This window comes from Epinephelus lanceolatus, chromosome 16 (genome assembly GCF_041903045.1).
Source record: "Epinephelus lanceolatus isolate andai-2023 chromosome 16, ASM4190304v1, whole genome shotgun sequence".
In the NCBI taxonomy this organism is placed as follows: Eukaryota; Metazoa; Chordata; class Actinopteri; order Perciformes; family Serranidae; genus Epinephelus; species Epinephelus lanceolatus.
In genome coordinates this window covers 32,933,209-32,957,909 of record NC_135749.1, presented here as the reverse complement: position 1 = coordinate 32,957,909, position 24,701 = coordinate 32,933,209, and the positions used below count along the sequence as shown (strand labels likewise).

At 41.1% G+C, this 24,701-nt stretch overlaps 1 protein-coding gene across 2 annotated transcripts; it reads left to right on the top strand.

The window, feature by feature from the left end:
* The first annotated feature begins 393 nt into the window (after nucleotides 1-393).
* LOC117264089 (voltage-dependent calcium channel gamma-6 subunit-like) lies at nucleotides 394-22,836 on the top strand. Of its 2 annotated transcripts, none has more exons than XM_033637903.2 (7): nucleotides 394-528; nucleotides 6,992-7,785; nucleotides 11,074-11,184; nucleotides 13,259-13,367; nucleotides 18,066-18,140; nucleotides 19,172-19,309; nucleotides 19,701-22,836. In XM_033637903.2, exons 2-7 carry the CDS (start codon nucleotides 7,582-7,584, stop codon nucleotides 19,919-19,921), a joined length of 858 nt encoding a protein of 285 aa, XP_033493794.1. In that variant the 5' UTR covers nucleotides 394-528; nucleotides 6,992-7,581; the 3' UTR covers nucleotides 19,922-22,836. The 2 variants fall into 2 exon arrangements, with proteins under 2 accessions (XP_033493794.1, XP_033493795.1); XM_033637904.2 differs by lacking the exon at nucleotides 394-528 and adding an exon at nucleotides 874-983.
* The last annotated feature ends 1,865 nt before the right edge of the window (nucleotides 22,837-24,701 follow it).

Below are 24,701 nucleotides of genomic sequence, written 5' to 3'. Positions count from 1 at the left end.
CAGCTTTTGTCCCCAGTTGCACGAGCTGTCCCTAATTAACTGATCTTTATTCCTAAATGTGTCCCTGAAGGTAGAAACACACACACACACACACACACACACACACGCACATTAAGGCATTTGGCTTGGGAAACACACACACATACACAGGGGCCTGCAAGCTAATACGCTGGCATGCACATGCACACTCACAGATACATTCATACTACCACTCACAGACACAAACACAACCACACACACACACACACACACACACACACACACACACACACACAAATGTGTATTCCCTGCAACCCTATATGTATGTGTGCAAAGGTACACACACACACACACACACACACACACACACACACACGTACACTCCTAAACCCCCCCATCCTCCCTCGGACGTAACATTGACTCCTACTTCGACCTCCACCCTCTTTTCCCCTCCCTCACGTACCCTCCTGTCTCTCCCTTGCTCACTCCCTCTCCTCGCCTCGCCTTGCCCTCCGTCACTCCGAGCGGAAGCACACACACAAAAACCAGGTCAGCAACTTGTTCATATCATTGTTGTGATATTTGTGAAGTGGCGGCAAGCATTGTGGAGCACGCGTGCAGCACGTGTTAAAGAGTGAAAAAATAAAATTAATGTGTCTAATTTCAGCATGACATTTTTTGGCTACTGAACTGTTTGGTGGGGGTCATGTCAGTGGGGGGAGAATAAAGCTGAACTGGCTTCTTCTTCAAACGTTGCCTGTACAGAGTGTTTATGGAGTCCAGTTTGCTCTAATATAACCTAGGAACCTTCTCCTCTGGGCCAATTCCACATTGGCTTATTTTTGGAGACAGTAGGAGGGATATTTTAAGAGAGTGAACTTGCTAAAGAGTATTTGTCGGTGGCCTCAGCAGCTGTAATGAGTTTCTTCCTCGTGCTTCATTGCTGCTTTTCGAGAGAGGCCAATTGGATGCCTTATAAGGAGAGCCGTGTTCAGTTTGGATGAGTAAGGACAGAGTTTATTTAATATTCTAATTTCTTCACCACTAACATTTAACTTAAATTAATTTGTTCTGTAAAGACAGATGTGAATGTTGTTTAGTTGTTTGCTGTAGTTTTATATATGTCGACCATAATTATCAGCCTATAATTATTATTACTGTCATTCTAGCAAATTGCATGCAATTACTTTTTGGTAGAAATGTACTTTTTTACTTTAACATATTCACATTGTAACTGAAGTTGGTAAATTTACATAACTCCTGCTTCAGTGTTGAAAATAACAGAAACTGTACGATAATAATAACTCCATTTAGTACATAATTAACCAAAATGCAATCAACGTTATTGTTAACATCAGTATGGCAGCTGTGTGTCTTCCCAGGGGCAGGCTAGTTCATGTTACGTCTCATGTGTGAAAAGCTGCAGGTTTGATGCCAGCATCTAATGCTTGTGCTCACCAAAGTGCCTCTGAGCCACATGCCCGGTGCCTTCCTGCTCCTTTGTTGTATATCTTTTTGGATTAGTGCATTGGCCATACAAAGGCACAATTAGACCAACAATGAAAAACATACCACTTAGCCAAAAACATACAAATTTAGCCAGTCCCAGTGAATTCTGTGTGACCTTGCCATTTTGTCCAGCCACTGCAAATTTGGCTATGTGCAGTGACATTGATCACTGGCCTTGGCCTCTCTTTTCTCTGTTTATCATGAAACCACTTCCACTTGCTTCAGGACTGGAGCTCTGTGCCTGGGAGTCACACACACAGTGACAGGGCTAACTGTTAGTATCCCACAGCTAATGTTACCCAATGGTTATCTAGTCAGACATAGGGATGGGTATCATTAAGATTTTATCGATACTACTACTTTTATTGATACTCCTTATGGATCCGGTGCTTTATCGGTATTCTTATCGGATCTTTTTTATTTCTGAATAATAGCTTTTTCAAAAATATATTAATTTAAAAATAATAAATTCAGAGCAGGATAACTGAATATTTTGAATATAACTAAATATTGTTTCCAGAGCAGCAACAGTAATTTTTACAACAGCAACATCACAATATAAATAATATTCCTGACATTACAATACTGAGTGAAGTTTAGTATGTATCAGTCTGTCCTCCTGCCCTCTGTCCTCCTGTACTCCTGTTCTCCTGTCCTCTTTCCTCCTCTGAGAGACTGCGGACGGAGCATATTGAATATCTCTGTCTACATGTTTATATGTTCATGCTTGCTGAACACATGTATTGATAAAGTATTGGCTTCTTATTTGCTAAGGGTTAATTTCACTTACAGTAATGAGTGTAGCTGCTGTCAACTCAAGTAATTTTTAAGTTATCTTTACTTTGTATCCACCACGGCCACTCGGCTGTTCACAGATTACCTTGTCGTGTAGGCGTGTGTGTGTATGTGTGTGTATGTGGAGCAGTTCAACCCCGGCACAGAGCGCAGATGAGAGGCTGCAGGACGATAATGAATTGAACCAAAATGTGTAAAAGTACCGATACCGTCAGAGCCTATCAATACTACGGTCTTTGTAAATTCAGCCCCGGGGCTTATTTAGTTGTGTTTCGATACTCATCCCTAGTCACACAGAGTCGAGCCATTACAGTGTGATATTGTTGGGACAATTTAACAGCTAAGTGTGAAATGTTAGTGTTGCTGCTGTGGTAGCTCATGCTAAGCCGGCAGACAGAGCAGGAGAGCAGCTCACAGAGACGGTGCAAGATAGGTTCTAATTCTGTGGGATAAAGTTTATGCTCATAATGTTACACTCCAAATCTGATATAGCACTGCAACCATTTTAAAATTTGCTTGCCTCCAAAATTTTATCTATAAACACAGCAACATGGAATGCAATTTTGTGGAAAAGCTGCTGTAAAATCAGACATTTCAGGCCATAACAATCACAAAAACAGCCCATGAAATCCTTGAGGGACTACTGTTATTGCCGTCACTCCTACTACTGCCTCTTTTACTAGCAGTGCTACTACTTATTGTACTTCCTCTAACTCCTCTTCCTGTTCTAACACTGTCCTTATTACTACATATTGTTAATATTCAACACCATTTGATCAGTCTTTGATGCTGTCAGTCGTTAGGTTGTATATTGTTAATTGTCTTTTGTCAAATCTAATTATGTCAGTTTGTCTGATCATCTCATTCTTTTATTTTACCATTTACCCTGTTTTATACTCAAGAGCTAACTAGCTAAAAAGTAAATAATTAATTTCTTTTCAATCTTAATTAATTTTTTTGTAACCTAATATCACAAACCACAGTTTGCCTCAGCGGGCCTTAGCATATGACACTCCCTGTCCTTGGACCCTCACGGCAGATAAGGAATACAATGTGCCATCGGGTGCCCGATGGAAGCCGTAAGAGGCCCACGGAAAATTGCCGTGATTCTGGTCCCATCATTAGATGATTGGTTGTTTTCATGATCCTTGCAAACATGTTTAGGAGCATGAGGAGGAGGAGGAACATGATGTTCTTCACAGAATATCTGCCTCATGTTACACTGTCAGGATATAGTGACAGTTATGAAAAAAAATCTTGCCTATATTTTATCAAAAAAAAGTGATATTTTTGCTAAAAAATTTCCTTCCTGTAGTTTTAAGTATACTGTACATGAAGCATCTTATTTATCATTGGCGAGCAGTGTGCTTTGCTTCATGTCCCTACAGAGTATACTGATGCAGCATAAATGTATTATTTGATACGTGCATTAGAACTTGATATCTGTGGATTCTCCTAATGAGGCACTCAGTGACTCAATCTGATTTGCAGTGTTTACTGATGACATCTAAGTGGATAACAGCATACAAATGTGTGGAAATGTATATATGATGCATTGCACTGTGCTGTTTTGTATTATAATCTGTATTCCTTGAAGAACTTTGCCAGAAAGCAGCACTAAACTCACACTCTGGAGCTTGTTAGCCTGTTAACAAGACAGACGGTGATGGGAAAGTAGAGTTATGCGTTCTCCCCAGGGGATGTGTTTCATTTTTGCTAACAAGAGGGAGGGCTGCATGTCATGTCTGTTGTCACCACATCCTGATGGAACGCAGTAGGACAGCTGCTTCATTCACCTCACAGACATAAAGGGTTTAAGATTCAATCCATCGGTAGCGTATCTGCGTGACTTCTCCATCACAGAGCTTCTCAGAATAGATAATTGGTTACGGCTCAAACATGATGACTGGTTTTGTGCTGCTGAGGTACCACAAAGCGTCTCAGAATAGATAGCAGGTTATGATTTCAGCACTGTTTTTTCCCGTGTGTTTGCTGTCACATAACATCTCAAAATAGATAATTGATGGTGATTCGCAATGCTAAGTGCTTTTGTACTGCTTTTCCGTTCTAATGGAGAAAGTAGAGCAAACAGCACAGGTAATTATATGTGATTGGAGGAAGCTCTCTTCAGCTCTGTGCTTTTCTTCTATCAGAAGCTCACACTGAATTCTGGATAATTCATAGTTATTTTTTTTGTCTACATACACTATAATTGACTTTTTGTTACATTTCTAGATCGGACTTATTTGTGTTCGCATTGCACAATTAAAGAGGAACAATGCTTTTAATTTCAGGTTATTTGAGTTTAAATAATGTCATTATTGTACATTTGTGATTTTAAAGATACTTATGCCCACCGTACACTATAAGACTTTGAAAACACTATTAAAAGACTTAAGTCTGACACCCTCCCACATAAAGACAGTATGAGTTGTCTCACACTATATGATTTTTAAAAGACTGGGGATCTTGCACTACTTGCAAGACTACTGCTAGATACCTGGTTTGCTGCTTCTTGTTCGGTGCTGGAGGGAGCGCACCTATTGGTTGTTGCTTGCATCATTGAACTTCAGGATTGTTTGATTTTATTGGAACATCAGGACACTCAGACTGAGTTTTATGACCACCTTACACCACACAATCAACATTGTCAGTGTGCCAACACTTTTTGGCCCAAGCATGATCAATCCATCCAGTGTTTAACAATTGGACATGTGTTCTTTATGAAATTCTGCACACTTTTTTTCTCTAAACATACCTTTGCTCATTGCATCCAAACAGTTCTATGTTAATCAGTCCACAGGGGTTGTTTCCAAAAAGCATCAGGCTTGTTTAAATGTTCCTTTGCAATCTTCTGATGCTGAACTGGCGAGAGTCTTCCAGAGTCTGATAAATCTTCCTGCAGGTCTTTTGTAGTCAAACAGGTGTTTTGATTTGCCTTTGTAGCAATCCTATTACCTGCCCTCTAAAGTTTTGTTGGTCGTCCAGACCTCAACTTGATCTCCACACTTCCTGTTAACGACTATTTCTTTATTACATTACAAACTGAGGAAACAGCTACCTGAAAACACTTTGCTATCGTCTTATAGTCTTCTCCTGCTTTGAAGGCGTCAGTTATTTAAGTTTTCAGACTGCTAGGCAGCCGTTTAGATGAGTCCATGGCTGCTGATTGTTGGGACAAGGTTTCAGGAGTCAAAGCATTTATAAAGTAATGGAATTTGCATCACCTGGCTTTTCCTAACTATGATCGTGAGCAAGCCAGAGCCCTAACAAACTAATTAAGGTCTGAGACCCTGTTAGACGTTGTCTGAGCAGTCAAATGTCTTGAGGCGCCCAAACTTTTTCATGGAGCTCCTTTCCTTTTTTTCCATTCTAAAATTGTACAAAACAAAAGTAATACACTGATCTTGCTTAAAATGTTGAAAAGCATGGTTCATCTTTAACTCAGTGCCTTTTGGAGATCAGTTCATCTTCTGCTTACTTAACTTTTCACAGTAAATGGAATGTTGACCTGGGCAGCCCAAACTTTTGCATGCCATTGTGCATACAGCGTAGTGATGCCACAGAACTGTCTTTTATCCAGTCCAAAATATTGACAAATTGCTGACATTTTGCTAACAGCTTGTCAGTCATCAGTCAGTTCTTCATTAGTCTCGCTCACCAGACCTTTCTCAAGAAAAGAAAGGTCTGGCTGGGCCGACTCTCACTTTGAGATTGGAGAAAAAAACGCCCCGGCTTTTTTTATTTCTTTCAACCAAACACAGTCATTCTTGGAGGTGCCACAGCAATGGTGCGCTTGCAAAAATATTGCCGGGGGGAAACAGGTTTTGGTGTAACACGCCCACAAAAATATCGCCTACAGGATGCGAACCATGACAGAAAAATGGCTACATCTCTGCAAGATCAAACACTGCAAAAGTTAGTAAAGGACGTTTGTCAACTATGACAACCGGAGGTGGTAGGGCGGGACTTCAGCGAGTGGCTCGTTCCGCCCAATGAGAGGCTGATCTATGCAGCGAACTTCCGCCCACTCAGACTAGTTCTTCATTGCTCTTAAACAGGAGTTACCCGTAGCTGCACAGCCCAACTTGCTGTGAAGGTTGCTACTGTGTTAGAATGAAGAATTGATTTCTAGGAAAAACTGCTATATTTTGTGGGTTTACAACAACTTTAGCTGAGTTTGTTGATAAATTACGTGGTATTGGACTGGTGCCTTTCCGATACTGGTATTAGTATTAGAGCAACTCAACTTAATACGGAAATTCCCAAAGAATGGGAGTAATTTCCATTATTGCTCATGTCCACAAGGTCCAAATTGGTTGCATGTACCCATAAGTGCATCTATGTCTACACATGTCAAACAGGTCTATATACACAAACACAGTGTAATTCTTTATTTCATCTCTACATAATTAAATCTAAATATATGTGGGCCTGTGTAAATCAGTGGAGAAGGCACAGTGCTAATACTCCTGCATGCACTCTGTTTACCAGCATTCATGTTCTGTATCTTGGTTTATTTTTGTACCATGAAATGCGCTGCATTTTCTACGCCTGCATCTCTCCTCTGTCTGTACAGTTCTGATCTCTGTAAACTGTGAAGTTTGTGCAAAAGATCAAAATCTCAGTTTCAGGTGAATATGCATATAAATGCCTGACATAGTTTATATTTTCATCTTTCCTTTTCTCCTCCCATTCTCATCTCTAGGAAGCATCACTTCATCCACTTCTACCTCTACAGACTCCAGTGGCTTCACTTTCCTACACATATTTTCTGCCATTTTATTTTTTCACGATGATTCATTTATCAGTTTTGCACCTGTCATCAAAACCGCAATTTGTTCTGAGGCTTTTTTACAAGAGAAGGCTGATTCCTGCCTTTGTCTGCTAAAGTTTTCAGAAACATATGTTTTTAGTTTTTGTTACCAAGGAGAATTTTTGGCCTTAAAGTGTTTCCTCTACTTTTGTATAGACTTTTTTTCTGCTGTTAGTTATTATCACATAGCCTAGCTGTTTCTTTTTTTCAGTTCATTTTTCTACCTCTGTCTTACTGTGCCTCTCTTTCCTTTCTGGCAGATACACCTGTATGACATCATTTTACTTTACTATCTCAGGTGTTTTTCCTGTTTTCTTTATGGGCACAAACTGAGAATACACAACAGTTTTCCTCTGTTTTAATCCTATCTTTTTCTATTGCTAAAATTGTACCATCCCTGTCAAGGGCAAAGCACAAATCAAGCGTTGCTGCCAAACAGAATCCCACTGAGCTGTCTTAGTGTTTTCCTTTTTTGTCACATCATGTGGTCTACCTTTTTTGTGACCGACGAGGAGGGTCGCACGGTGGGTCCGGCCGCGCCAGGAACGGTGGTTGCACCAGGAGGAGCACCCCAGGCTGCCGGAGGTCTGGCTGGCCTCATGACTGGACGCAGTACCTTTGGAGGGAACAAGCGCCGCAGGACGACGTCAACGGGACACACCATGAGCGAGGCCCAGGAAGGAAAGGTGACTCGGTGTCATATTGTGTGAATGTGTGTTTTTCCTTCAGGCTGTATGAAAGTACTCTGGAGCTAAAGGAACCAATCAGTCATACAGCTGCCTTTTCAACTGAAATCAGGCTCGTCCACGGGGCAGGAAACACTCCACAAGAGCAGATGAATGACTTCTGATGTTAGAAAATAAGTATTTGCCAAAGATCAAATGCAGTTCTTTGACATTAAGGAAATAAAATGTTATGTAACCATCAGAACCATGACAGTAATCTGCAGGTGGGATATAATTGCTCAAAGATGACATAGCCAGCTGAGATTTCAGGCTCTTCAATTTCATCACTTTATGACATTTTCCCACACATACACAAGTTGTACAGAGGACCTTAATTTATAACTGAATACCCTAACACAGTTAAGTTTTGATGACTGAGTGCCAATTTAGTAAGCCAGCATATGATTAAGGGCCAAACAGGAAAAGGGCAATTGTGAGTTTTTACTTTAGCTAACAGCATTAGCATTGATGACAAAATGTAATTCCTGCAACACTTGCAAAATGCCACCATGCCACCAGTAGCTTCGACAAGTTGTCCTTTCTAACCTGATAGACGCTTAGTAGGGGGTTTAATGCCATCTCCTTATAGTGTAGGAAACGAGAAATGCACCATGTGTGAAGTGGATATCCAAGCAGTGTTGATGTCAGTTGAGGAAATAACATTTCTCAGTGCTGCAGGGCCTACTGCCAGAGAACACTAAGTTCTTCTGAGTCTTAAATGTACAAGGATGCATTGCACCTGAGCTCCTGACGCTCAACCCCCAAATAGTCCCCGAACCTGCCCAGTACGTGGAAATGGGCGTCTCAAACACGACGTTGTTGACATAAAGAATAAAGCATCGTCATTGTAGGCCAAACGTAGCAATAGGTGACGAAAAAGTCAGTGATCATCAGCCCTCTCAGCCCTGCTGCCCTTAGTTGTTTTTTTGGGTTGATTTTTGGGATCTTGAAGAAGGTCCCCAGTAATTTTCCAACTGGCTACAGTTGGTCCAACAACTGGCTATTAACAATATATTCATGTGCTTCATTTAAACTGGACAGAACAATCACCAACTCTGGTTTGGACATAATATACCCTTTAGTCACTGGGTAAGTTATGACATGCTCTACACACTGTATTTCCCCACTGTCTCTCAGCTGACAGTGAAGCTCAGTCATTCTTAGGAGGCAGATGCAAAATCACTTAGTCAGGTTGCAGTTACAGTTTACATTCATGTCTGTGAAAACATGGATGCTTCACACACATCTTACCCCAAGTGTTGCAGGGGATCTAAACAATCAGCACAGTTTCAAAGTGGACACCCAACATTTGTGTCACCAATTCAGTATCTGACCAAATGTCTCCCCCTCTGTTCTTGAGATATGATGCCAAATAGTGGCCAAAAAAGTTTTTTTTGCAAAACATTATGATGTCACAGTAAAGTTGACCTTTGACCTTTTGGATATAAAATGTCATCACTTCATCATTTTATCATATTAGACATTAATGCGAAATTTTGTTATAACTAATATATGAATTCTTGCATTATGGCCAAAAACATGTTTTGTGAGGTCGCACTGACCTTTGACCACCAAAATCCAGTTCCTGCTTGAGTCCAAGTGGATAAATGTGCCAAATTTGATGAAATTCCCCCAATGCTTTCTTGAGGTATTACATTCACAAAAATGGGATACGTACCTATGCATGGACAACCTGAATACAGAATGCCTCTGGCCACGATTATCACTGGAACAGAGGCCTAAAAAAACATTAATGTACTCAGTCAATATATTATACATAGTTATGAGCGAAAACTTTAATGCATAGTAACACACTCAAGCTCTCTTTGGTTTGTAGTTGGTAACAGCATCCAGCAAAATGATTCTGTTCTTGTCGGCATCAGATGGCAGCTTGAACAAAGCGCTACCAGTTGGTGTTTGCTCTCAGTAGCTCAAGTCCTGCATGGTCCCCCACCTGCGGGACCCTTTTGTACGGCTACAGTAAGCTGCAGCCTCGTCCACTCTCCACTGCATTTCTTTAGATAGGTTGAATGAAAACTGGTGAACATGCAAGTAGTTTGCAATGCAAGACAAGAAGGAGGATTTGTTTTAATAAGTATCTGGAGCACACTTCCTGGATACCCAGACACGGAGACGAGAAATTTAGCTGAAATTGTAGTTCACACAAGCACCACTGTTGTCTCCAGTTCGCACAAGAACAAAACAGATTTTGAAGCAGCCCCCAGAGACACAGTGAGCATTAAAAAAACTGTTTATTATGACACTTTACCCCTAATTCAGATAGATAGAGATAAGATTGAGAAACCACAAAGTTAAATGAAAGCTATTGAAAGTGCTGAAATGGACCGAGAATGTTGTTTGGGTTGTAATTTCATTTTACTAATTTAGAGGGAGAATTAAGGGTTCAGTCCGATCAAATCAGGGTGGAAAGACTAATCAAGAAGGTTTTCATGAGTTCGGGTGTCTGTCAAGTTTGAATGAAGCATGTTTTACGATGAGTTAAGAAGGCAATAAAGCTTACTTAAGTCGTAGACTGGTGAAGGAAAGAAGCTTGAATTCGGAAGATGTATGGATGTATGTCTTTTAGATAAGAAAAACAGAAGAATATTTACTTTCCTGACATTTTGAAACAAGCCCCCCTGTTAGTTTGGAGACTGTGGCCAGGCATTACACAGTGCTTCTTTACTCTCAACATCTCCACACAAAAGGTAGAAGTACAAGAGCCCACCCACACATCTCAGCTGCTTGTTGGGGGGTTGATATTTCATCTGTTGAGGATATTAAAAAAACAACATGCTGAGACTGTCCTTTTCCTTTGGTACTGCTACCTCCTCACTGCACATTACTGCAGCATATATACCCTTTGCTCAACTTAATTAACTAGCACTCTTGTTGTTCTCTTTGTGTATACCACAGCACATTGTGGGCGTTAAGTGAATAGGGGATGGAAATTGGAAATAGGCCATAGACATTAAATAATGTCACAAGCATGACTATTGTAAGTGCCTGACAAAAGGAGGTGCTAAAAGCTGTACAAGGAAATAGACATTACTTTGTGAAATCACCTTAACATGGATAGAGGCAGTTACTATCATCAGTGATTAAAATAAAATGTATGTGTGAAAAATGGTAGACATGGTGCCTACTACTATGTCTTTTCATGTCTGTCTGAAATGTTTTTTATCATTTTTGGCTTCCCCTTCCCATTATTTTAACATAAGCACATTCTGTTTTGTTTGATGTCACCAGATCAAGTTGGCATTCTTCGTGGCCATCGTGGGCGTAGTCCTGACAGTCCTTGGTGTGGGGACAGAGTTCTGGGTGGAGCTGGCAGCTCCTAAGAGTTTCTACAACAACCAGGTGAAATATGAATTGCCAATAAACAGGGAAGATGGCTAAGCCACGCCCCCCTCCACTCACTCAAAATGTCAACATTCAGTGACCGGCGCTATGGCAGGTGTCACAGTACATGGCATTTCGCAGGAGGCAATTGATGATTTTTGGAGACATAACGATCAGATGTAACCAAAAGGGCCTAAACTATGCATTGGAGGGATATATTCATCATTTTATTGTTGAGAAGGTCAATGAAAAGCTTAAATTACAAGCCAAAATGTACAGGTCCCAATGTAAGCATGATAAACCTTATCTTGTTACAGTCACTATCAAAGACAACAAGTAAAGTGCCACTGAAGTTAAAGTTTTTGGTTCAGAATATGAGAAAAGGATAACGGCCTTTTTACCATCTTTATCAAGAGTGTCTCTCCGTTAGTTTGGTGCTACAGTATTTACAGTGAATCATTCAGCATAACGTTTGCCAACCTTTGTTATCCTGCGATTACAGATAAATTAATGAAGCTAAGCTCCAGAAGTTAACGTTAGCTTAACTAGAGCCCTTTGGACAACAGCTAACAATGATGTACGATCACCAAAGTACAAAACTAGAACAAAATAGGCTAATGAACTCCCAGCAAACAAGGTGACATGATGAACAACGCAGCTAGGAGCTAACGTTAGGCTAACTTTAGCTAACGTTAGCTAGATTTGTTAAAGATAACTTTATATTTCTTTCCAGCAAAGTGACAATATGTTGTCTCAAACACAATGTTGACTTACCTTAAAACAGATGTAGACATCATTGTTAATCTTATTCATGTTGAGTTGATGTTGTGGTCTAACATTACCACACAACTTTATCCAAAGGAGACACTTTTCTCGGTTGAGATGTGGTTTAGGAAAGGGTAAAAAATACACCTCGTCGCCCAGCCTCTCAGGATACCTTGTGTCGGAGCTCCATGTACCCCATGCACACCGTTTGACCATTTTTAAACTTCAGATCTGAGAAAAAGCTCATAAACCAAATGAAACTGACTTTCTGTAATGCATTTCAATGGATGTCCAGGCAGAGAATGTCCGAGTGTATGGGAATGGCTATATGCACTGTGATTGGCTCATTGCGTTTGAGGGCAGGGCTTAGCCATAGGTCAATTGTGGTCATGATTTAATTTATATGCTGCTGTTTTCGTCATCTGTCCCTGATATTCTGAATCTGTCCAGGTATGTCCTCTGCAATACTCAAAACATGGGGACAAAACCCAACCCAATCGTTTGAATAAATGTTGGTATTGTAAGTTTCTGAAAACAATGGATAATTACATTTGTATGTTAGTATGATCAGATTTGTTAAAACTGTACAGTTTAACAATGCTGTGGTTAATATGTGGTTAGATGTAGGAACAAAAACTATTTGGTTATGGTTTGGTAAATCATGCCTTGGATAAAGATTCCCAGTTTTGGTGGCTCTATAAAAATGATTATGCAGCAATATCTCAGTAAAAACATCTGCTATCTGTAACTATCCTGGCAGTAAATGCAGCTATGTGATGATTAAAACAATCACTTTTCATGGCACTATCCCAGTTTGAGATGCAGCAATTTCTTGGTAAAAACAATTGATTTTTATGGCACTGTTCCCAGTGGAAGCATAGTAATGGGTTGCTAAAAAACAACTTCATTTAATGGCTTAAAATGGCTTAATGGCTGAAAATGCAGCAATGACTTTCTAAAAAGAACAGGTTTTGTTGTTGGTCTAAAAAAGTGGTCTGCAGTTTGATAGGTATCTCGCGTAGGTGTCACACCATCCACCACCGCCTCCACTTCCTGATGACAAAGTCAGCTCATGCACCTCGTCACTTTAGACACATTGATATGATACATATGAAACATACAACTGTAAGGTATCCACAGTTTGCAGAAATGTACAATTCAAACATATTCTCCTGGTGACTGAGCTGCAAAAACCACAACTAAACTGTAATTTCCTGTTAGACATGAATCACTGTTTGGTATCTCAAGCTAAAAACTGTGATGGATGGATAAATAATATTACTGCTGACCTTGTCTTGAAAAAACCTCTGTGATCTTGGCTTTGCAGACATGTCTGGCAGCTCACTACGGCCTGTGGAAGGGCTGCACCAAGACCTTGTGGGTGGCTGATATCGACCCAGAGAGAGAGAGCTGTGGACCCGCTGAACTACCCGGAGGTGACTCATAGATTTTTACCGACTGGCTGGGTAGATGGCTGTGTAACTTTTATGATGGCTGACTGGTCTGTGTGAGGGAGGGAGTTTTCAGATGATGATTGACGGACCAGCTGGCTGACTGGACGTTCGTCAAACTCTCGAGCTTGTTGGACAGCTCAGTTTGGGGGAGCGAGTTAGCATGAATGAGAGGTCTACCTGTTTCTCTGGCTAGACAAATGATGCTTGGCTCACTGTTTGATGGCTGGATGGATGAATGCACTGATTTACTAAATGCCTGAGTCCCTGTTACATAGCTGAGTGATAGAGCAAGTCCACAATTGCTTTTGGGTAAAGTGAAGGGATTCTTCATTTGCATTCTGGAAGTCCTCAGCTCTTGGGCAACAATACCTGTTCTCTGGTTTGCCAAGGTTTTGCTTAACATTTTTTCAGTTGTCTTAATTTCATTTCACGTTGACTTAAAAGTCCCAAAGAGGTCAGGAACCACCGTGGCAAAGAAGAACTGGCCAAGACAGCAGTGCACTAAATGAATACTTTGCTGTGATTGCTGCTCAAATGTGGAACAAATAGGCAGAAGAGCTAAGACTTGAGAAACTGCTGACCAATCCAATCCAAGCTACAGACCTACATGTTTTCCGTTGGTTTTAACCTATCTCTTTGAAATCAACTTTTTCTTTGCATTGTTCTACACTATTGCATTGTGTTATTGTGTGCTATTGATTGTTTCCAACGTGTAAAGAATGTTTAGTTGCCTTTGGGAATGAAATGTGCTATATGTGCTTTGCCTTGCCTAAAATGAACGGACTAATATTTCCATCCGTGCATCCATTCATTTTCTCACCGCTTATCCTCTTGGGGGCTGCGGGGGGGCTGCGGGGGGCTGGATCCTATCCCAGCTGACATTGGGCGAGAGGCAGGGTACACCCTGGACAGGTCGCCAGACTATCGCAGGGCTGACACATAGAGACAGACAACCATTCACACTCACATTCACACCTACGGACAATTTAGAGTCACCAATTAACCTGTCTCCAATCTGCATGTCTTTGGACTGTGGGGGGAAGCCGGAGTACCCGGAGACAACGAGAACATGCAAACTCCGCACAGAAGGGCTCCCACACCTGGGATCGAATCAGGAATGAGGCGACAGTGCTAACCACCACACCACCGTGCCGCCACCGACTAATATTTTAGAACATAAAACAGAAAATGGCATGTCAATACCCATATCAATATATACTGCGCAGGTGCAAGGACAGCTAATGGAAACAATATTGTTGGTCAGAGTGTGGAAAAACATTATAAAAGCTATTTGTAGTATCGCTTCTATTTTCTATGACTCACCTGTATCCCTGTTTGAAGAATGACTCACATAAAAAAACATAACAGAGACAGAGAAAAGTCCACCGAGAGCTCTGTGTGTGTTTGTCATCAGTTTCAGACAGGATACCTATTTGATGGCTGGCTTTGTGGTTGATGGGGTTTGCAGTGTGCCCCGGGACTTCAACATCTAAAGACTGTGAAGGAGTAGATAGTAGGCTACATTTTTGTGCTGTTTCCTTTTTGAAACCATTTTGCCGACATGATTGATTTTCTATTAGTCTGCTGACCATACTGCAGTTAACTGTCTCTGTGTTGGTGTCACCATTTTCAGTTTACTGGACACTCACAATTTCACCACTGCATGATGTTAACTTTGAGTGTGATATGTGTGTAAAAAGTTAAATCATGTAAGCTACATTGTTCTAATGAAGTGACATATTCTCAGATTATTCAGTTTAAATGTTACATATTACTGCAGATGCTTGTTTTTGAGTCAGATGCCCAGGATAGAACAACATGAACCGTGTCTTCCTATGGATAAAGGATCAGACACTTCCAGTTGCTTCTCTGTCAGCTCCACTAAACTTGTGCTAAATCTATGCTCTTACGTCTATTTTGCAAGTGTATGTGGTGCTTTTTGTGGTTAGCGTTGGAGGAGTGGCAGCAAGTGGCTACAAATAACTCATCGGGAAGAGGAAATAAACTCACCAGTCTGTAAACATTCCTCCTGCTAGCTAGTCAGGTCAATGTTTTCAAATGTAAACATAAGGAACATAAGGCCTTTGTATACGCATTGGATATAAACTGGACAACTTCTGTGTCTTGATCATTTTCTAACTTGGTATCAGGAGCTGTAATACCCTGTGTTTTACTGAAACTTGGCTAAATCCTGAACAGCGCCATTCAACCAGGTGACTCTTTTTCAGCAGAGGAGGTGAGACAACGTATTGGTGGTGGTTCGTATAATATCCTAAGAAAGGCACACACAACAGTTTGTACCACATTTTACAAATTAGAGCACCAGGAATGGTGTTATTTACTTGACATAAAGTTACACACTTTAAAGTTACCAGGGTTAGGTTTATGCAAGTAAAGTTACTGCGCCTAGGTTTAGGAAAAGAAACACGGTGACAACGTAGCTAAAAAGACTCAAACCTCACATGGTTCTGAGCACCAATCTCCAGAGGAAAGTCGGGTGTCGTGTGATCCATCCACCACCCCAACCTCTGTCCTTACGAGACCATTTACTTCTTTACTGCTATCAGCGCATTGGACATGGGATCGCAGTCTTCCCAAATGCTTGGGTTACCCACACATTACTGGCTCATTATTATGTAGGATATGTAGGAAAACAGATCAACAGTGCCTGAGAACAGCTTGGGTGAGAGAAGGGGAGGAGGTTTGTGCTTTATGATGAATAAGGACTGGTGTTACAGTTGGAATGTGAGGTGCTGTCCTGTTCCTGCTCACCATGATCCACAATAAGAAAAAACACTCTGGATCACTGTTATGTACTGGTCACAGCAGGCCCCCAGGAGGTGTGCTGGGCTTTGAAGCCAATTTTTGTAGTGGCCAAATAGTGGTACTGCAGTTCAGGGGTCCGTCATGTGGTGCCAGTGGGCCCAAAAAGACTTTTTCCCATAGGCTTACACTGGGTAAAAGATGTCTATAAATCAGTGGAAACATTTTTTTGAATGCCACAACCCCGTAACCACAACGCAACGGTTGTCATTGGAGTCATAAGGATGAAAGGACAGCATTGTTCATCCTTGCCCAGGAGGTTTAACAATTTAACCTCTAAAAACAATGGTCGTTCACAAATGGCCTCATGTGACTCTAACGACTCCAATGACAACCGTTGCAGCAGTTTCAACAACCATCGTTGACACACCATTGGAGCACTAACGAACCAGTGACATCATTGGCCTTGTGAAGACCTCCCCAGAGGTTAAATACCTGGGTTGTTTCCACACCAGTTTGTCAGACTAGTTCCAGCCTAGTCAGACAAGCATGAACTGATGAAGCCTCTTGGATAAGAGGCGAAACGTCTTCTAAGACAAAACCAAGTCCAGTTGCGTCTGATTCAGTTGCCTTGAGATAACTATGACCTGGATGAATGAGAATATCCACAGGCATCTAGAGGACCTACACATTTAAATTATTTTATCCCCATTAGAGTTAGTGGAGCACTTAACCACAAGTCAGTTGCTTGGCCAGTGAAAGACGAACACTTGGTCATGCTTGTTGGCCTTAAGTCTTTAGTGCACCTGCTCTGTTGGCCCAATGATGCAGAAGCAGATCTGATCATCCAGGTAATTTCATCCTGCCAACGAAGAGGGATTTTGGCATCATGCATCACTGAGCAAATTTCATAGGTATGAATGAAGCCCCACACCAGTGCTGGATCCAGTTCTGTACATCCATGGTTCAGAGCTGGCTGCAAAGCAGAGTGGCTGCCTTAGTTCAGGAGGAGCAACTGTCGGGCAACTTGTTGAGGTTAAGATATGTAAAAACTATGACACATCTCTTCAGTGCCACCAGAGATGGAACTAATCACAGTCCGGAGCATGTTCCAGGACATCACTGTCAAATTTAACTGATGACATCAGTGAATTCAGTGGATTTATTTTGTAAAACAACAAAGGCAATTGTACCCAAAACTACAGTTAAATTATTTGGCAACCAGAAACCATGGATTACCAAAACCATCCAGGATACCATAAACACACACACACATACACACTGCAGCCAGTGTGAAAACATGGACAATTATAAAGCAGCAGCCTACAATGTAAGAGGAGGCAGAGCTGTGGCTTGTATGATTTCATGTGACAAATAATTGATTGCACAAAGGAAAAGTCCAATTACTGTCTGACCAGCCGGTAGCAGAGACCCTTTATTTGCTGATGGGGTTTGAATTGTCGTCAATTGGATTTGAGTGCAGCTCCTCTCAGTGCTGTAATGCTGATAGCTGTTGTGGTGGAGAAAACAACCCAGAACTCTTTGAGGATGTGGCTTTGATCACACTAATTAAGACTGATGTGTGTGTGAGTGTTTTTTGTTCGCTTGTGTGCTCAAATGTGCGAGGGAACAGATAGAGGTGTCACGTTCTATTTGACGGCTAAACTCTAATTACTGTAACACATCATCAGGACGGCAGAATGCTAATTGCGCAGGAAGCATTGGATTGTCACCTTGAGCTTGTCATTGTCGTTCACGGCTGATTATGTTTGACAGAGCATTGTTGAAACTTAAGTGTACAGGGCTGAGAGAGATGTGGTTGCTCGAATGTCAATAAGATTGTCCGCGGATAACCGTTTATGTTTCTGTCATTTACAGTAGCTGTTTCTCTCTTTTTCTGTCATTTTCCACCTGCAGAATCAAACTGCACCTACTTCAAGTTTTTCACCACGGGGGAAAATGCTGTGCTGTTTCAAAAGACAACGCAGAAGAGTGAGTCACACACCTCTTTTGGCTCTCGTGGCCTCTCTGAACTGCTGTCCCACCTTATCCGCCCACTCCCTCCTTTCTTTATCCCTGTTCTTCTTTTCTATCTATCTCCCCCTCTTGCTTCCTCCCTCTCTCCCTGCGCCCTCTTTGCCCCTTCATCTCTCTCCTCTGATGCTCTCTCTTTATTCTCCAGTCCCCTGACTGTCATCTCTCCCACGATCCATCCCCATCTTTCTCTGTCCTTTCCTTCCCTCTCTGTCTCCCTTCACCTCCTCGCTGCACTCTTTCAGGTTGGCCATTGTCTGCTTTGTGAGTGTTTGAAATCTATTCCGCCTACGCTGCGTTCAAGTGTCTCCGAGCTGCCGTCTAACCTCTCATTTCACTGGCAGCTCCATAATGGATTAAGATCACACAGTGCTGTACACTGAGTGAACAAAGACAGACATACATTTAAATCTCTTTGTTTGCTGGTGCCACATCGCTGTCAGGCTATAGGCCTCAATGTGGTGATTTAATAAGTACAGACATGAGAGTATAAAATATATACTGGAAATGCTTGCTGTGATTTGAGATTACCAATGTCTTACTTCTTGTTCCTCACATCCTACATGATTATTAAGTAGAATCATCCAGCGACAAAAACTTCTCACAAACAAGAAGTCGCTTTTTTTGTGTTTAATGGTCTTACAAAATTTATTAAGGATGGCCGCATCAAAAACAAATTTGTTTGTGCATCAGCTCCTGTCAGCCTCCAATACAAAGTAATGTACCAGGAATATGCACTCGCAGATATTTAATTGGCCAATATAATGCAAAGATATCAAAATGCGTTGTGGCAAAGTTTGTGCCAGGTATTTATGCAGGTACAACTTGCATAAATACAGCAAAATTTTCAGGAAATTTCAAGCTTATGAAATCCTCACACATATCTGTTCTCTCTAACAGCTATGACATGATGATCCGTAAAAACATATCAAGTGTCAAATACTTAAAAGCCATTTGATTTACCTTATTGGTTCTCCTTTCTTGTGCAGATCTGAATATAGCGGCAGCCATGTTGGCCCTGTTCAGTTTGTTCCTGATGGTGATGGGCGCCATATGCATCACCATGTCTCTCAGTAAAGAGATCCTGTTCTTCCTCAAGCCAGCGTCCATCTGCTTTATTCTGTCAGGTCAGTAGAGGCAACAACACACCGGGCAAGTGTCTTTAGTGTATGTGATCTTTGTTGATTATAATTTAGTTGAGGTTTCCAGAGGCTGATAAATGTTGTCTCCTTTGTATAAAAATATTAGGACAGTGGGTGCTTTTCATTATGCTAACTCCTAGCATCAGCTGCCTTCCCATGTGGCAGGGTAACTGATGTTGCTTAATACTGATGCCATGGGACAAAGAGTTTCTCACTTGGCATCCATCCATCCTTGCCACCCTTCTTTGCTACTTTCTACTTTCGAGTTTCTTCTAAGAAAAAATGCAAGTGAGAGAAGCGGGAAGACATGTTAGCATAATGAAAAGCACTCTCTGTCTCACAATGGATGTGGTAATGTCCACTGTCTCCTCTACAGGTTTCCTGGTGCTTCTCTCTCTCCTTGTTTTCCACCAGTCCGTCCTGGCCTTCCTGGCCAGCGACCACACGGTTCCCCTCCACCACGAGCTCTCCTGGTCGGTGTCGTGTATCGGCTGTGCGGGCGCTGTCCTCATTGTGGGTGGGATCCTGTTCCTGCTGCTGGCGCTGCCCTACAGCCCCTGGCAGAGGTGTCTCCCTCAGAAGGACAGCAGCAGCTAGTGGCCCGGAGGTGGAGTTGCACTTTATCCGCCCTGTCTGTTTGGGAGGAGTGAGGGTGCAGAGGGGCGTGGGTGTTTCCCAACGATGTCTTAGCAAAGAGAGAGCTTTATCTGTGAACTTATAGGAATCACAAGCATGTTCATGGGAGAGTGATGGGAGATTTACTGACATGCACTGAGCACTTAACTTGTTATCTTACAATATCACAATATTATTGTTTAGTATGAAAAATCCTTTTTTTTCCTAGCTAGTCATTCTGGATACCTGTACCCATTGATCTGCAACCCAATCAGCAGAATAATTGTTAGCATTTTATGTTTCTGACAAGCAGGAGTACATTTTATTGTACATTATTATGTTGAAACTTTATATTTCAACACTGCTTAGGTTAATGTCTGGTTCAGTTTAGGCACACAACCACTTGGTTATGGATAGGAAGATCATGTTTGGGAACTGGAAGACTGGAATCGCAGATATGTTTCAGAGAAAAAAACAACTGCTGTTATGGCACCATCGTGTCTGGAAATGCAACAATGTCTTGGTAAAAAAAAACAAAAAAAAACTTTTTCGTGCACTATCCCCGTTGGAAACACAAGGATGGGTCACTTAAAAAACAACCATGTTTGGTGGCTAAAAAACCACTGGTCTTAAACAGTGGTTTGCAGCTTTGCAGGCATCTGGTCCAGGTGCCACACAAATGTATCCATGGTTTGCAGAAACGTACGACAACAACATTTTCTTTTGGTGACTAGGCTATGATCTGACATAATTTTGCTGACATTCATATTGTTCAGCATGGAGACATTTAGGTACTAAAAGCTACAGTACCAGGTTACAGTGAAGTATTCATTTTGATGTTATAAAATTGCTTTCTTTATGCTCAGATGTGGTTGGGAAACAGCCCTGTATTGTCTTACTAATCATCCTGCAGGGTTCGGAGGCAATTTACTGTTAGTTCATTCAATAAATTAACCAGTCCTTAGCATAATGCTAACTTAAATATAAAAAAATAAAAAAATACTACCAGTAGCTAATCTATTTCTTTGATATGACCATATTGTCTGGCAGTAATTAACAAAAAATATTGTTTTAAAAAATATAGCAGAGTACAAAGTAAACAGTTTGAGTCAACAGTATGAAAGTTACTCATTGGCTGCAAGCTAGCGAACATGTTCGGCTAACCTTAATGCTAACATGTTTATGAAGCATGTCATAATGATGGATATTACAATCTTTGCTATTTGATTTATCTACCCTTATTTAAAGGGGACTTAAACTGCCTGGACATGGTTCACAATATGGAGGTGGCTGAGTTGGAGGCTAGTAGCTAACAGTGCTAACTCCATAAACAGCTCAAAACACAACACATTCTCACGCCAACCTCATCACATATTTTCATGTGGCCATGGACTTTCCATGTTCAGATAGAACATGAAAGGTACCCCAGCTACGTTGGTTGTTAACGTTCTGGGACACCATGTCAAGTTCTGCCTGTTACATGCTTTTCAAAATACACTTCTGTTTTCACAGGAAGTTTACTGTTCACACACTGTTCACAATATTCTCCTGCAACTCCTTCTTCTCCTTCAACAACAAACATGCGTGATTTGGTTTAGGAAAAAATAAGAGGTTTGGTTTTATAATCTTATGGGACATGAACACTGCTCTCCCGGGTGTAAGTTGGTGTTTGTTGGACCCATCCACCACACCTCCCACCCACACCACTTGGACTTTTGCCGCCTTAACTTTCATTGTTCACCCACTTTACCCCTGACACCACGTATCATGCCGATGTATATGGACTGCATTTTTGTGTCGGACACTAGAAGTAACTGCCCAAGCGCCAGATTTCAAAGACTTTGGAGTGAGACCAGGTTGCTTAACAACAGCAACAGCGCTGACAGAGCTAACAGTGTTACCTGGGGGAAGCAGAAGGTGGGCGCTATGCTTCTGCAAATATACCCTCCAGATATCAGCAGTAACCACGTATAAGAAGGATGTAAAGCAGTGGCGATGAACTAGCCAGTGGGATGCACACATGCACTAATGCGCAGCTAGACAGGCTTATCACAACAAACCACAGAGAGGCTCGGATTATGAAACACAGAGGGAGTGTGACTCTCTGCATTCTCAGGATGCCATCGCATGTAGGACTTTTCAAGAGTCTTTCTATTGTAATGCTGGTAATTATAAACTATTAACTAATTAACCTTAAACCTTAATTAAAAAATACACTGAATGAACAGAACAGTTTATCGACCTCCAGTCTGAAAACCTTTTTGAAGGTTTTTCTCAGTTATGTGTGAAAAAAAGCAGTTATTATATTTGTCTTGTCTGCAGAGCCACCTTTCTATTTTCTATGTTGAATGTTGTTTTGCTGTTCTTCAATTAACATTGAAAGACATTAATTAGAAATACATTACCTGTATTGTCATGTGACAGGGCTCTAATTTCATAATTGTACACATACATACCTTGTTTTCATTTATCATCTATAATCATTAATTTCAGGATATATATATGTCATCTCCGTGTATGGTCATTGTGATGAGCAACTTGTCTTTTTTATCATTATCAGATTTCTCATGCATTGTATAGTAAGCACAATGTACCCTGTAAGAAGAGAACATATGTAGGTAGGTGCTACACTTTGTAAACTGTTTGGCAAGCAGAAACAAGGAGAACACATTGTAAAGATTTATGTTGGAGTAGAAGGTACACAGTGTTAACTCAGCTAAAAGTGTGAGACGCTGCCATGTTTTTACCTCCAGTGTTTTTCTTGGGTGATTGATGTTAGAACAAAGTGCTTCTCTGTGCCTGAATGGAAGGTGAGCTGTCTCTGCAACCTTTTCTGATCTGAATCGATTGAGTATGAATGACTTCATTTTATTATTAAACATGACATGAATATTTAATACCATCCTCTCTCAGGTTTCATTTCTCGCTTCTATTCTGCACTCTCCACACGTTCTCAGCTTACAGTCGCTGCCTCCTCGATAGCTGTTTTTATGGACCCACTTTACACCTCTGTGATAAAAATGACTGGGCTAACTGGCTACACATTTGATAGTTCCTCTTTGGGTGTCTGCTAAAATGTCATCAATTTTAAATAAAAAAAAAACTTACATGATAATGATAATACATGATAAAGTAAATACTTGAAGTCTCAACAATTAATCATCATTTAGAACAGTTTGCATAATATGTGAATGAAATATCCCCAAATCTCTGCTGAACTCCTGAAAAGTCCGATAGCAGTTTTGACAGATGCTCATATTCAAGCTCTACATGAACTCTTTGGTGAACATCTCTAGAGCCTGAGTCCCCTTTCAGCCCATGTAACATAATGGCTGTTGTGCAGGTTTTTCTAACAGCAAGGGCAGGAAGCCAAATTAAATGGACTGCAGGTGGCAAATTAGGTTGCAGATGTGCGATTAATCCTTAACAGATGATATGATAGTGGAGATACTGTGTTAAACTTGAATCTTTTTATAGCTTTTAAGTTTTGGCAAAAACAGCATGGTGCATTTCTATTTAGATGTAGCCACTATGACCCATGAAACCAGCCCAGTCGCTGGAAGAAAATGTTGGCATTGTACCTGCTGGAGGGGTCCGGCCCTTTTGTAACCAAAGTAAGTAGAACACGTTCCGGGTGGGTGTTGGCCTCTGCCAGGGTTGTCCCTTTTCATCGAGGTTTGGTGACCTAAGAATTGCATCTCTGTTTTTTTTTGCAGATGATGTGGTTCTGTTCCACGGCATCTGCAGTGGTGCGGACGCTGTGCCGGACTGTCCTGGTAAAGAGAGAACTGAGCTGCAGCACTTTGCTCAGCCTGCTGACCCCGTGACCCAGCTTTGGAAAAGTGGTTAAAATGTATGGATAGATGGATGTACCTTTATGCAAAATGCAGATACATTACAACTGTATGTTTCATACAGGATGGTGGCTGGCATTGCACCTGGGCAAGACGCCTGCATTTCCAGTGGCTTTTTAGCCACCTCATGTGGGTGTTTTTTAGCAGGCTGCTCTCATGCACTGTTTGTAGGTATACAAATGAAAAGGAATGCACCACAATTAGTCATGACCCAGTAATTTGTGTATATCCATATGATCGTGAAGGCTGCGATCCCATGACAAATGAGTTTATAGGAGTGGAGAAGGAAGTAGTATAAAGGCTGAGAGTCCATGTTAGGAGGTAGGTTGGAGTGGTGGATTGGCCAGACAACATAGAATGTGACACTTAATTTATTTTAACGGACGTCGTTCCTTTTCCTAAACCTAACCTGTGACTTTATATTAAGTACACAATTTTACGTTACATGTAAGTGTATCATTTGTGGGTAGCTTATGTGGTATGTATCATATTAACCGTTGTATGAGGATGAGTGACCCATTGTTGTGTTTCCAGCCAGGATATTGACACAAAAAAATGAAGATATTGCTATGTTTCCAGTGTGGATTGTCCCACCATAATTGAGTATTTTAAGCTAAAAAGAGTATTTTTCTGAACCATAACCAAGTGATTTTTGTGCCATACAACATACAAATGTAACGTATCAGTGATTTGCAGAAATGTACAACACAATTGTTTTCTGGTGATTGCATTGTTGTAAAGTATGTCTTTAAAGAAATGTAATGGAAAAAATGCCCAACTGAGTCCCACTGGCTCTGTGCTGGTCAGGCTTTGGAGCACATTCAGTGTTTACAATATCTGTTTTCTTTGTAATAAATCAATAGACAGGCTAAATGAAACAAGAAAACAAACCAGTTGTGAACTCATCC

What these genes read in the sequence shown, in the direction of transcription:
- LOC117264089 (XM_033637903.2), top strand. Translation starts at nt 7,582, where the DNA reads ATGTGGTCTACCTTTTTTGTGACCGACGAGGAGGGTCGCACGGTGGGT. An exon ending in AGAGTTTCTACAACAACCAG is followed by an intron (nt 11,185 to 13,258) that starts GTGAAATATGAA and finishes TTGGCTTTGCAG; the next exon opens with ACATGTCTGGCAGCTCACTA. An exon ending in TCAAAAGACAACGCAGAAGA is followed by an intron (nt 18,141 to 19,171) that starts GTGAGTCACACA and finishes TTTCTTGTGCAG; the next exon opens with ATCTGAATATAGCGGCAGCC.